This window comes from Gordionus sp. m RMFG-2023, chromosome 2 (assembly GCF_954871325.1).
Source record: "Gordionus sp. m RMFG-2023 chromosome 2, tfGorSpeb1-WG-v2, whole genome shotgun sequence".
NCBI lineage: Eukaryota > Metazoa > Nematomorpha > Gordioida > Chordodea > Parachordodidae > Gordionus > Gordionus sp. m RMFG-2023.
The window spans coordinates 23,630,205-23,644,700 of NC_088776.1; the positions used below are offsets into that span (position 1 = coordinate 23,630,205).

Here is a 14,496-nt window from a genome sequence, read left to right on the forward strand (position 1 = left end):
AAAAAAATGAATATAATAATATAAAACTCATAATTTTAATTTCATGCAAGTAAATTGATAATTGGAACATTACCTCAATTTCTTTTTTTTCAATCGTGGATATTTCTTTTCTAAATAAAAAGATTTAAAATATTTTTGATTTTATAGTATAGTAAAAAAGATATCTATACACATCATTGACATAGTTATAATAGTTTAGATAAACAATTTATTCAGTAAAATACATTTTATTGATTTATTTTTGTAAGTTGGTTGATGGCCATTTCTTTAAGAACTAATCGTACCGGTTTTTTTTTGCAAGAAAGCCTATAAAACTTTGTTACCCAGATAAGAATAATAAAAGGGAGGTAACTAAAAATCCCTTTCTAGTCGTTTAATTATGCATAAATTAAATAATTAAACATAATATTAGATAAAATGGAACAAAATATAAAAACTTATCTTTTAAAAATGGAATATTTAGAAATGATGTAAGGAATGCTTCTTTTTTTGCATTTATTCTTATACGGAATTCCGGCAATTTTTCTTATAATTCTTTTAAAATATATTGTCTGACCTAAAGTTAACAAAATGTTCAAAAAGAAATTATTCCTGATCATTGATGTATAACGACTCCCCAAATATCTAAATTTCTTCCTCTTAAAAGAACGTGTATGTACACAAGAGTCCACTGTAAACGTGATTTTAATACTTAAAATGGCATATATAGCTTATTACTTATTTTTAATAAATAGTTAATCTAGATTAGTATTATATATCATTACAATTATATAACATAACATTAAGTATTCTCTAAATTGTAAAATATAATTATAGTTTGACTTTTAAAAACTTATAAGAGTTATAACTAAAACAAAATATTCACTATTCAGTTCCATTCGATTCATAATTTACGAATACGAATAACAATTATTATATGAATAATGAAAAAAAAATTATTCGATCGAATTATTCATATTATTCTATAATATTGGAAATTATTCAAATATATTCAAAATCATTGGTAAATATTCAAATTTATTAGTAAACATTTAAAATTTTTATAAGCGTTCAACATAATATTTTTCAAATTTATTATTCTTCTTTTTCTAAAAATTTTATAATTCCTTTTTTTCACTTTTGAAAATATTTCAAAAAATATAATCTTCAAATCGAATAATGGTTTTATTAATCGTACGAATACAAATATGGAATTATTCAATCGTTCTATATTTTCGGTCTATAAGAGTGATTTATAAAATGCCATTATTATAAAAAAAATAAAACTCTTCCTTAAAATATTACAAAATATCCCTTGTAAGAATATATTCACAATAATGTTAAGATGTGTTACTCTTTGGCCGGGTAAATGTGGGTCTTAAATCTACTGACGTATATAGCTTCTTCTCTTTTTTCATCTTCCTCCTTTTCAACCTCAAAGTTTGCTGATATTGAGTCAGACCCTGTCTCATTACGAGCTAGTACAGTATAACGACCGGAATTTGAGATTTGCGAAGCACAAATATGCAAACCTACATAACCACTAGCGGCATCTCTGACAAACCTATATTTATCTCTATTAAGAGCTTGTAAGGGGGTTCCGTTAATAGACCATTCAATTTCCAAATCAGATCCCAAGCCAGGTATAACACGGGTTTCTATCAAGGCCGGCCATCCTTTTTTCATAGGAGAAGCAAGTGTCAAAGGAGCCAAGAATGAAGGGCGAGGCGGAACTGGTCGTGGGTAACATTTAAGAGTGGCAGCGCTCGCGGCGGATTGCCGACCCTCAGCATTAACAGCGACGAGCTTGTAAGTACCAGAATCCTCACTGTAGGCTGGAGTTATATCCAAAGTAGCCAGATTACCATCAGAGTGGGGCCTAAAACGTGTTGAGCCTTTCATATTAAAAAGAGAATTTGGTATATATTTTAATATAATCAACTTAATCACCACCTTGTTTCATTAAGTAGAAAACATAGAGTTATTACATATGTTAAAGTTGATTTATTTATTTCAACATTTCGTTATGGTGTTCTACATCCATAAAATTTTTTAAGTGTATTTCATTTCTATTTTTCTTATTAAATATTATCATAGGAAATATAACATTAATATTTTTCGAGTGATGATGTTACTGTCGGCCAGGTCCTGCTGGACTCTTGTATTTGTATAAACATTTTGAAAAATGTAAGAGAGATATTGGGAACATGGGAGTATGATTTAGTGGAAGCGATTGCAATAGAAGTGGCCAAAATGATGCATTGATGAAGATTGGAAAAGCGAGAGAATCATATGATATTCCGATATAGACAGTAAAACTTTTAAATGAAACGATTGATATTCTTTTAGTTTTTATTAATAAGTAATAAGAGAAAGAGGCCATAGGATTCTATCTTTCTATTTTTTAAAGAAAAGGGTAAAGATGACGCCAAGGAATCCATCAATTATAGTGGCATTAAGTTATTGTTTCAGGTAATGAAGGTTGGGAAAGAGTAATGGAAAAACTTCGAAAATTTAGGAGGTGAATGATAATCAATATGTATTCAGAGGGAGATCACGGATAAATTTATAAGTAAAGTCTTTCGTGAAAAAATATTAAATGGGGATTTATGAGAAGGAACTAGCCTGTGGAGTTATGGGTTAAATCAGGGGCGTCGTTGGCTAGGTGCCTTGAATGCTAAACACCCCCTTTTTTAAAATTAGCACCAATTTTTAAAAATGGATTAGCAATCTATTTTTTTAATATTAGTGTTCAATTTATAAATAATTAGCTAGGCACCTTATTTAAAAAAATATATTAATATTCAAATAGCTTTCTTAAATTTTAGTGATTATTTAAATAAATATTATTTTCCTTTTGGGATTAAATCATTTAATTGCTATAAGTTCCTTCCACGCCTTAAACAAAAATCAAAAGAGTAAAAAAAATCATACACCTAATTCAAATGAATTACACCCCTTTTTGTAAAAAGCTAACAACGCCCCATAGTTGGAATCCTAATAGAAAAAGATATAGCATAAAGCAAAGTTGTCAGTGATTACTCTGGCTGTCTTATATGAAGTTGAGCGCTGAGCTGTGCGAGAAGCAGAGGACAAGGTAATATGTGTAACAGAAATAAGAATATTAATATAATAAATGAGTACATTTGAGAAAATTGTGAGAAAGGAACTAATCAGAGAAACTAATGATCATTTTAATTCAGGGATTTTAATACCTTTTATGTAACTAATAGTAATATTTAATATCATACATATGAATTAGTATCATTCAACGCCCTTAATTCCAATATACACTTTTATGTGAATCCCTGAATTAAAATGATCATTAGTTTCTCTGATTAGTTCCTTTCTCGCAATTTAAGGGTGAATGATACTAATTCATATGTATGATATTAAATATTATTATTAGTGACATAAAAGGCATTAAATTTTTAAAATTAACGTGTATGATATTAAATAATATTATTATTAGTAACATAAAAGGCATTAAATTTTAAAAATGATGCTTCTTATTCTATTTTCTTCAAATATTTATTTTAATTACCATATTGCGGATATGTTGTCTTAGATAAATTTGAAAGTCTATTTAAGTTTCAACAATGCCCTCTCATGGAGATATGATATAATTAGTCATTAAAATTGTATGAGGGTCGTTGCATCAATCAATAGCAACATGATCATTTAGAGTAACCCCCTCCCCCTCCTTCCTTGAATAAATTTTTATACATGATTATATATTTTTAAATTGATGAAAGTAATAAAATTTAGTGGAAATTAAACATTAAACAAAGGATTAAAATCGAAATCTTCAAGATCATGAAAATATTCGAGTCATGAGCTTGATATAAGGTAGAATTTTTGTATGTGATTTTAAATGATTTTTTTTATTAGAAAATATGTTTTAAAGACATAATTCAAGAAAAAAGCAGTTAATAATTCAATTACTATAATCTGTCAACGTCTTAAATAATTGAAGGTAACATGCCAAGACTTACCTCCTATTTCAAAAATAATTTTTCCTAGCCTACTCTCTACCCCTTGAAAAATATATGGAGGCAAATGTCATCCAACCTACCACCCCCCGGTCACATAGTCACTGGAATTTATATCGATATTTATACATTTTTAGCTTTAAATGTGAAGACGATACAGTAAATTCTTTTATTTTATCTTGCAGTTTACTGTATAATTTATCTGGCTCTCCGAATATTTTAATTTTATATAAATTAAGCATCCCATTGATGGACAAAGGGTGATAAGTAAGATAATTGTGGAAACTGAACTAAGAAACACAACTGTTTAAAATTAAAAATTAGCATAATGAGTGAGGTGTCTGTGTCATAGGATACCCCCTATCTTAATGTCATGACCTCAAAGAGATGGAGGGTATGACGCTGTGTTTTTATTTCCTTTTTTAGCTATTTATTTCGTTTTATAAGTTATTTACTCCTTTTTTTTAGCAAATCTATTTATTCTAAATCTTATGCAAAATATATCATTTCATTTTTATAGATTAAGGATTGTTTATTGATAAAAATAAATAACGACATATATATTAATAACCTAGTATAGGCTTGTCTTCGAAAAACCATTCAACTTTAAGATTTGGATCAAAATTTGGTTCTAAGATAGCTTTGAAATGGGCTGTCTCGCCTTCATAAACCTCTAAATTCTTCAGAGGGACCCGGAACTTTGGAGGTGCAATTTGTTCAAAGGCTAAATGTATTGAGAACATTTATTTATTCATTTTATAAGATCTAGCATAATTACTAATAGTAATATCTAAAATTTCTAATTTCCATGGGTGAATTTTTCTTATCCAAATTAAAAGATCTGTTATTGTTTTAAGCATGTTCATACTATGAATTTTTTACCAATACTCAATTATTTATTCAAAATAACAATATTACATGGCTGGTTTAATAATTTGATACCAATTTCTTTTTATTTTATAATAATACATAATAGTTGTAATAATTAAATGTAAGAAAAGTATTAAAATTTTATAAATGAATAAAAGTTGTATAAAGTTTCAGCATGACACAATATATATATAATAACAAATAATTTAGTGTGCTATAATGTTCGGTCTTAGTTATGTAAAAAATATATAATTATTTTTTATAATTTATATATTATTAAAAATTTGGAAAATTAATACACGTATAAAAGGTATAATATATATAAGTATAGGTTTAAGAAAAGACGAACGATACTAGAAACACACACTAAAAAATTTGTTTATATATATTTTTGTCAATAAGAAATAATAGATTATTAAGTGATATTCATTAGAAGTTATATAAAACAACGTCATACAGATCCATAGGTTTTACAATTATTTTATATTTTTTAAACTGAATGTTAAAGGTTAAAAATTAATTAAAATAATGTTTTTTAAACATTTTTTATAATTATATTTAACCTTTGCAATGTAGTGTACCACTAACAGTATCTTCTCCAAAGTCATTTTTGGCAACGCAAGTGTATATGCCGGTATCACACACTTTGACTGGTGATATATCTAACACTACATATCCAAAGTTATGAACCATTTTTATTCGATTTTCTTTTCGCGAATAAATGTTAAAATTGAATTATAAAAATTTATAATATATCGCTGTCTCTAAAATATATTTAGTTTGTAAGGTGTGGTATAGTATTTTTGGTTTCAAAGCTGTATACATTTAGATTAGAAAAAGTTAATAAAAAGAAGTCGCATTAAATATAATTGAAAAAAAATTTTTTAATTAAAAACCTTGAGATATAAGCTTTCCATCTAGAAACCATTGGATCTGAAGCCTATCATCATCGGCTGGTTCTATTGTAGTGACAAAATGACAACTATCTCCCTCTTTAAGATTAGTAAACTTATGTAAAGGAGTGGTAAAAACAGGTTTTCTTTGAAGTCTTATTTTTGGTTGATTTAATGTCAGATCTGCTTTTGAAATCCAATGTTGTTCTTGTTCAGTTCTACGTCTCGTAGTTTGGTCTTGATCTGAAGTTTGGGAAGGAATATGAGTATCCCATTTAGCATCTCTTTTACCTGGTTTATAATGAATTATATTATTATAAGATTTTGTTTAGCATTTATTAAAGAAAAAAATATTAAAAAAAAAAAATTATTTATAAATAATCTATGTATAAAAATGTTTTTTTTAATTAATTCTGATAAAATTAATACCTTTACAATCAACCACAGCAACCGCAGTTTTAGTTCCATAGTGATTAGTGGCCTTGCATTCGTAAACGCCAGAATTTTCTGCATAAATTGGCGAAATATCCAATATTGTATAACCAAAGTCATGTAAAGTTTTGGTGCGATAGCCTAATTAAATAATTATCATCAATATGCAGTTTCAAAGTTAAATATTTATAGGATAGTGATATTAATTTTTGAATAATTATATTTATTTTTGAATAATTATATTTATTTTTAAATAATTTTTTTATACCTCTTTGCAAAGGTTGCCCATTGAAAAACCATTCCACTTTCATATTTTGATCCTCAGCTGGTTCAAGTCTAAATTCAACATGAGCGGTATCGCCTTCGTTCAAATTGTCTAACCTCATATATCTATTTACGAAAAAGGGGGGTTCTCCAAAATGATCATCTAATAAATTATAAATTGTATTATACAATTTTCTGTAAAGAATTTATTATTATTATTATATGATTATAATATATGTATTAAAAACACATATATATAAATTTAAATGACATTCCATTATAACAAAATTAGCGAACAAATGTAATATTATTTTCAATAAAAATATTTATTATTGTAAAAAATCCAAATGCCAATTGACATTTCTAGTTTATGATCTAATGATTTTAAAAGAAGTTAAAATTTAGGACCAAAACATCCTAATAGATTATTAGAAATAGGAGGTTTGAATAGAATCTTATAAATATGTAAAGATTTTAACTTGAATTCCATATATCAAAAAAAGTTAAAGATTGAATTAACCTACCTTATTTATAATATCTCAGTTTTGTGATCAAAAATTTAAAATCGAATTTTGTGGTATATAAAGTATAATATATTTAACTATAAGAATATAAAAATATAATGAAAGAGACCGAGACTATACGGCAGGTAGAGTAAAAAGGTAAACGCCTATAAATTTTTAATCGGAGATAGTGTCAAATTTTGTCAAAAGATATATTTCAATATATCCTATCAATATGACTGCATACATATATACATATTAATTAAAACATTTTTTTATGGACTATTTCACCAACTCCTAAATGCCTAAGCTACCGATTAAACTTGGTCGGGGGTTTCAAGCTTATCTAATAGATGTGACAGATCTATTAAAATTAAAAAATGTTGTGTTTTAAATTTTATATTTGCCATTTTATCTTGAATGGCTTGTCATCTTACCCAGGGTCGTTGTGAATAGGAAAAAGCATGATTTACTTAATTCTAAATATCGCCACACTATAAAAGGTAGGAAGCTCAGTTTTTAATATTTACTTTCTAGTTAATGATGAGGCTATCTAAAATTTGTTGTTTAATCCTACAAAATAAAAATTTTACCGCTAAAGAGATTAGCACCTGCCACCCAACCCCGGTCTCTTCTAAATTAGTTACATACCTTTGCAAACTACTTTACATTTACTAAGAGCTTGGCCATTTGAATTTCTGACTACGCAAACATATTCGCCCGAATCGCTAGTTTGAGCATCGCGTATCTCTAAAACCGCAAAGCCCGAATTTGCGTCATTAAAGATTTGAATTCTTTCGGAACTCTCTTCAATAAGAATTAATTTACCATTTTTGTACCAACCGACCTGTAAACTATTGTCTTCTTTTATTGAGGGCACAACCTTTATTCGATATTACAAAAGAAAAATGTTTTTGATATTACCTATTATATTATCCCGATTAAGTTTCTTAGATTTATCAAAATTGGTGATTATTTGACAAATACAAATATTCATTCGTAAAAAATGAAATTCGTTTTTCTAATATTCTATTAATGGTATCTATTTATTTGTAGGTCATATAATTAAAATTTTTTACTAAATTAAATTTAAAGTAATATAACAAGAATATTAAAATACCATAATTTTTCAAACGCAGAAGATATGCAAAAGATAAATTTTGAAGTCATAACTTGATTTTAAATTTAAGATTCTCCTTCTGGAATATTATATTTCACAAAAAATTTAAAAGGTGAAAAGTGGTTATTTTTGTGCAGAATATAAAATAATTTATTCTCAATAATAGATTTTAATTTAAAAATATAACCAATTTTTGTTTAAAATTATTAAAAATATATACGAAGGAATATATTAATAATTTTAATATTAGTCATAAATTTATTCGATAAGAATACCATTAGCAATGAGTAGATACGAATATTGCATATTTGATTCGTATTTGTTTTTTTTAATAGTCCTAATCAAAAGTAATAAATAATTTTAATAAAATTACCTTCGCCTCTAATCTAATCGTGTCGTGTTTCTTGACCCTTACATCGTTAAGTTCAGTCAAAAATATCGGCCTTTTGTCGTAAAAAGTCGATCCATCAGTGACATACTCATTTTCTACTTTGTAAATTCTTTGTCCACTAGTATAATCATCTTCTTTGAAAGATTTCAGCAAAGTTTCGGGTGGTGGGTATAATTCAATAATTGTTCTTTCGACGGTTTCTTCAATGTCCTTTACCCTCGCTACTGAAGATCTCTGTGAGGAAAGCCCGGTATCTTGAATTATTCTTTCATCGTCCTCTGAATCAATAAGAAAAACAATAGGAAATAGTAATAAAGGAGATAATTCTGTGAGTACTATATTATTTTTTATATCTCATTAAATAAAAGAAATCCAAATAAGTATAATTTATTTATCATACTTAAAGAAAAAGATTATTAAACCAAAGATATCAAATTCAGATTTATTTTCATATTTAAAAGTTGATAAAAAAAAATAAAACACACCGAATATAAAAAAATTAAAGCATGTGAACTATACTATTGCGTTTTTCACAAAATGTTTGTAAATTTATATAAGAAAAATTAAAATATTACACTTGTATAATAAATAGTATATAATAGCATGATATAAATAATATAATATTTAAAATACAAATAAATAATTAACATTAAATTTTTTTGGAAATTTTTCATTTCGTGATTAAGTTTTAAAATTTTATCTCCTTCTGTAAAACACAAAATATATTCTCTCCTAACCTCTAACGGTTAAGATAGCTCTAGTTGAGTCCGAGCCGAAGTTGTTTGTGGCAATGCATTCGTAAAGTCCTGCATCTTTGGTTGTTATATCCGTTATTTCGAGAATTACGACTCCATAATCGAACAAAGTTTTAATTCTAGAACCTTTATTGATGTTTAATTTAGAAATATTAGGCGATTTCTACATAAAAATAAATTTAAAATGTGCACATATACCGCCATTGAAAGGAATTTAGATGAAATGTGAAATCATTTATACGAAATGTCTTTCAATGACGTCTATTATAGAATGACTATAGCTGCCTTCATTGCTTGTACATTTTTAGTTTTAATAAATGAAATGTCAGTCTAGGTTAGTATTAATTTCATTAGTTATAAAATATCAATAATTAAATATTAACTACTATAGCAATAATTTCATCAAATAAATTATTCTAAGTTGTTAATAAAACTATATTAAGGGAAGCAATATTCAGATTTTTCAATGACAAATTTTAAAGCACCTAAATTTTGTTCAATTCTTAACCAAATTAGGAATAATTCAACCCTAAACTTACAAAAATTAGGTGATACTATGAAATAAAATTAGTCTTCATCAAATTTAATTCAAAAAATTATTTAAACTTTGTAATTTTTACACTATAGTAATTTCATCTTAATTTATTATTAGAGCCTTAGAGATTGAATATATCTTAAACCATTTCAAAAATTACTTACTGGCATTTAAAATCTTGCCATCATGGTACCAGAATATTTGAGTTGTTTTATCATTTGCGGGTTCTAACCGAGCTTCAAACCTTATCTTATCCCATTCATTGGCTTGCAGATCAGAAATATCTGTTATAAACCTGGGGGGCAAATCAACTTCGGTATCAAATCGCCTATTTTCTCTGCTTTGGCCTTTTATAAACTCTAAATCCTCTTCTTCTTGAGGTGGCGGCGGTGGCGGTTGTCTCTTCTTTTTGTTAATTATAATGGGACTAAACGGAGCTGGAGAAAGAGGGGCTGGCTTTTTGAGAGGTGGGTATTTATCTCTCCACCAATAATCTGATACTTGATCTGGTTCAGGGGCTTGGGGTATAGGAGTTTTGGCTATGATTTATTTTTTTATATGCATAAATATTTAAGATGTGATACTAAATATCAAGATTATACCGCTTTAGCAGAATTAAATTGACCAAATCCATTTTTTTAATTATACTCATTATACATTATAGTATTCTCTCCAACATTACCAAAATATAGTAAGAGGTGATTTATAGTTTAAAAAAAAAAATTCATTTGTAATATATTACGATGAACTGTTATGGGTGCGCTAATGATTGCCTCCCCGAAATCATTAGATGCCTTGCACTTATAAACTCCAGAATCTTTGGGTTTCATATCATCCATATCCAAATATACTTTCCCTTTATCTTGTCCTGCTTTTATCTTAGGACCTTTTTTATTTAAATATGTTTTCTATTTATAATAAATAAATTAAAAAATATAAAATTTTCATAGCTTCGAAAACTCATTTTATTTAGATAAAAAAAACTTTAAAATAACTTTCTTTCAAAGGTTGACCATCTTTAAACCAATCCACTTTGAGATTTGAGTCATCTAAAGGCTCTAACTTAGCTTCTAAATGAATTCCTTGTCCTTCTTCTAAATCGATCCCCTTCAGATCAGATTTAAAACACGGCCTCTTCTTTGGTACACGAGGCTTTTTAATTGACATGTCACCTGGAGTTAGCATAGGAGCGACTCCTTCTTCCTCTTCCTCTACAAATTTTTTCCCATCTTGATAATGGTAAATGGGAGCTCTTTCGGCTAAAATTGGTAAAATATCAATAACAATTTTAAATTCAAGAATATGAAGAATCTCATATATTAACGAAAAGATCTATATTTTTATATTATAATTACGGATATATTTAAGTCTAGTTGATATTGCGGCATAACCATTATCGCTGGTAGCTTGACAAGTGTATATACCTTCGTCAAATACTTCAGCAGGATATATTTCCAAACCAACACGCCCGTTTTCATGAAAAGTTTGAGTTCTAGCATCTTATATATTAATTATTTTTTAAAAAAATTAAATATTTGAATACCAAAATTTCCAAAAAATAATTATTTGATGAATGATGAGTTATATATTATTATAGAGTATTTTAATTAAAAAAATTGGTTTTGAGAAAATGATTATTCAAAATTAAAATATAATACTTAATACTAAAGGCTCCCCATTTTTCAGCCATTCAATTTTTAAAGACTTATCTCCCAAGGGTACTAAATTTGCTTCAAGCTTAATCCTATCTCCATCTCTGTAGTATAACGTATCTTCAAATCGGGAAGTAAATGTCGGCTTTGAAAATTTGGGCCTAATAACTGATGTTCGTAAATATGCCTGAACTTCTTTATCCTCGCCTAATACGGGTCTGTCTCTGTCAGCATCATAAATAAACTTTTCCATCTCTAATTCATCAAATTGAGTAGTGGTTTGTGTTTCGGTAATAATTGATTTTAAAGCTTTTTTAAATATAAAATTCATAATAATTGTTAACCTCGTTGAGATGGATTGAATCAGTAATATTCCTAATTGCTTATAGTATAAATAAAATCCCTTTGGAATAGAAGAACACTATATATTTAAAATAAGGGAGTTAGTTAACTTTATACATTAAAATAATATCTAATGTGTTTATCTAGTATTAGTGGCTACTAAAAAATTTATATATCATTTAATAAGAGTATATTTTAAGCGTACTCATTAAATTTAGATGTGATAAGGACGCTCTTACCTCTATTACTATAAAGTAGATTGTAATTAGGTTTAAAAAAATATACTTAGAAGCCAAGTTTATAGAATTTCATTTTAATAATTTCAAAAATGCATAGAGCACATTAAATATAAGTAAGGTATAAAAAATTATAATACTTACGTGCCAAGCAAAGTGAAGCTGTAGAGTAGGCTTCTCCAGCTTGGTTACTGGCCCTTGCCACATAAATTCCTGAATCTGCTGGTGCAGAAGATTCAGTAATAGACAGCGAAGCATAGCCATAATCGTACACTGTATGAACACGTTTATCAGTTTTAAGTGGGGAATTATCGAAATACCAATCTATTTTAAGGTGCGGATCTGATTTAGGCTCAACCCTACATTCTAAATGAACTGGTTGGCCTTCCACTAAATTGTTTTGATCCTACAATGAAGAAATAATTATATAGTATTAAGTTTGTATAATACAGAGTTTCCCATTCAAAAAAAGGAAAAGTCCCAATCAATTGAGGATAAGTTTCAATCATAAAAGGAAAAGGCCCAAACAAAGAAGGAAAAGTGTCAATCAAAAAAGGAAAAGTCCCAAAGTTTTAGGAAAAAGTCCGATCAAAAAAGGAAAAGTGTCAAACAAAAAAGGAAAAGGTCCAATTAAAAAAGGAAAAGTGTCAATCGAAAAAGGAAAATTCCCAAAAGTAAAGGAAAAGTGTCAATCAAAAAAGGAAAATTCCCATTCAAAAAAGGAAACGTTATTTTTTAAATTTCTTGTCAATATTTCTTAAATTTTTATTTATTTTTGTTATTCCTTCTTATTTTATTTCTAACTTTTTGCGATTTCTTTACGTTATTTTTCTTACTCTATCTTTTCTTATTTCTAACTTTTTGCGATTTACTTTACTTTATTTTTCTTACTATATCTTCTCTTAATTTATTTTTCTTCTCATTTTTGATAATTCTTTTGTATTTTTAAAAATAATTTATAAATTTAGGTCCATTTTTTTTAACAATTCTTTACGTTTTTTTTATCATACATATACAATATTCTTTTTATGATTTTTTCATTGTAATCTTTTACATACAATTCTAACCTTTTCAATCTCATTAAGTCATTTTAATCTTTATTTTTTAGAGCTTTTCTCAATTATTTTTCTTCTCATTTTTGATAATTATAAAAATAAGAATTTAAAAATGATTATATTTTATTAATTTACATATCGTTTGGTATTACAGTTCAAACTTGTTTAATTTTAAAAAGGTACATTATAACCAAACGATTAATTTAATTTAACAATTGTAATTATAAATAATTTGATATTTGTCTGCCAAAAAAAATAAATAAAATTTTAAAAAATAATTATCAAAAATGAGAATTAAAAAAATTGAGAAACTCAAAAAAATAAAGATTAAAAATGACTTAAAGAGATTGAAAAGGTTAGAAATGTAGGTAAAATATTACAATGAAAGAATCATAAAAAGAATATTGTATGATGAAAAAAAAACGTAAAGAATTGTTAAAAAAATGGACCTAAATTTATAAATTTTTAAAAATACAAAAGAATTATCAAAAATGAGAAGGAAAATAAATTAAGAGAAGATATAGTAAGAAAAATAAATTGAGTAAAGATACAAATAAAGTAAAGAAATCGCAAAAAGTTAGAAATAAAATAAGAAGGAATAACAAAAATAAATAAAAATTTAAGAAAAATTGACAAGAAATTTAAAAAAATTACGATTTTCCTTTTTTGAATGGGAATTTTCCTCTTTTGATTAATTTTCCTTCTTTTGGGAATTTTCCTTTTCGATTAACACTTTTTTGTTTGACACTTTTCCTTTTTTGATTGAACCTTTTCCATATTTGTTTGACACTTATCCTTTTCTGATCAGACTTTTTCCGAAACCTTTGGGACTTTTCCTTTTTTGATTGACATTTTTCCTTTTTTGCTTGGGCCTTCCTTTTTTGATTGAACCTTTTCCTTTTATGATTGACCCTTTTCCTTTTTTGATCGGATCTTTTCCTTTTATGATTAAAACTCTTTTTTTTTGATTGGGACTTTTCCTTTTTTGAATGAGAAACCCTGTAATTTGATATTGATTTTATCCAGATATTCACCAATATCGCCAACTAACCTTTAAATGAACTTTAAAATAGGGCTTGGGATATTTGGTTCCACCGCTTATATAATGTTCTTGTTTTGTTTCGGTAATTGCCTTGGTAGTTTCATGAAGAGCCGGAACGATTATTTTTTGAACAGCTCCACCAGGCCTCAGTATAATTTGTTCTTCTAAGTAATGTTCTTCCATTTCTCTGTTGTCTCCGGACCTCTCATATTTGCTAGCAAAAAGAGAATTTTTATTATTACCACCCGATGAACGATTATAGTAAGCCATTTTATATCCTTAATTTATTTATATATAAAGAAGAAAAACTTTCATAATTTTAAATATAATATAGACTAATTATTGGCTAATAATTATGGTATATATAATAAGATTTCGTCAAAATAGTTTTAAATTATTATTTTTAAGTTGTAAAAATGTTAATACCATGGCATA

The 14,496-nt window shown here is 26.8% G+C and overlaps 1 protein-coding gene across 1 annotated transcript in view; it reads right to left on the minus strand.

Moving 5' to 3' along the window:
* Positions 1 to 14,496, minus strand: part of LOC135923553 (titin-like) — a 156,430-nt gene that overhangs the window by 102,157 nt on the left and 39,777 nt on the right. The window contains exons 13-29 of the mRNA XM_065458360.1: positions 14,071 to 14,339; positions 12,109 to 12,370; positions 11,393 to 11,695; positions 11,090 to 11,233; positions 10,730 to 10,993; positions 10,477 to 10,620; positions 9,899 to 10,273; positions 9,182 to 9,325; positions 8,427 to 8,722; positions 7,585 to 7,816; positions 6,435 to 6,593; positions 6,164 to 6,307; positions 5,738 to 6,025; positions 5,405 to 5,548; positions 4,543 to 4,695; positions 1,334 to 1,874; positions 74 to 110 (exon numbers count right to left, since the gene is read on the minus strand). Of these exons, the coding sequence (XP_065314432.1) occupies positions 74 to 110; positions 1,334 to 1,874; positions 4,543 to 4,695; positions 5,405 to 5,548; positions 5,738 to 6,025; positions 6,164 to 6,307; positions 6,435 to 6,593; positions 7,585 to 7,816; positions 8,427 to 8,722; positions 9,182 to 9,325; positions 9,899 to 10,273; positions 10,477 to 10,620; positions 10,730 to 10,993; positions 11,090 to 11,233; positions 11,393 to 11,695; positions 12,109 to 12,370; positions 14,071 to 14,339 (3,899 nt within the window). The remainder of the gene's footprint in view (positions 1 to 73; positions 111 to 1,333; positions 1,875 to 4,542; positions 4,696 to 5,404; positions 5,549 to 5,737; positions 6,026 to 6,163; positions 6,308 to 6,434; positions 6,594 to 7,584; positions 7,817 to 8,426; positions 8,723 to 9,181; positions 9,326 to 9,898; positions 10,274 to 10,476; positions 10,621 to 10,729; positions 10,994 to 11,089; positions 11,234 to 11,392; positions 11,696 to 12,108; positions 12,371 to 14,070; positions 14,340 to 14,496) is intronic.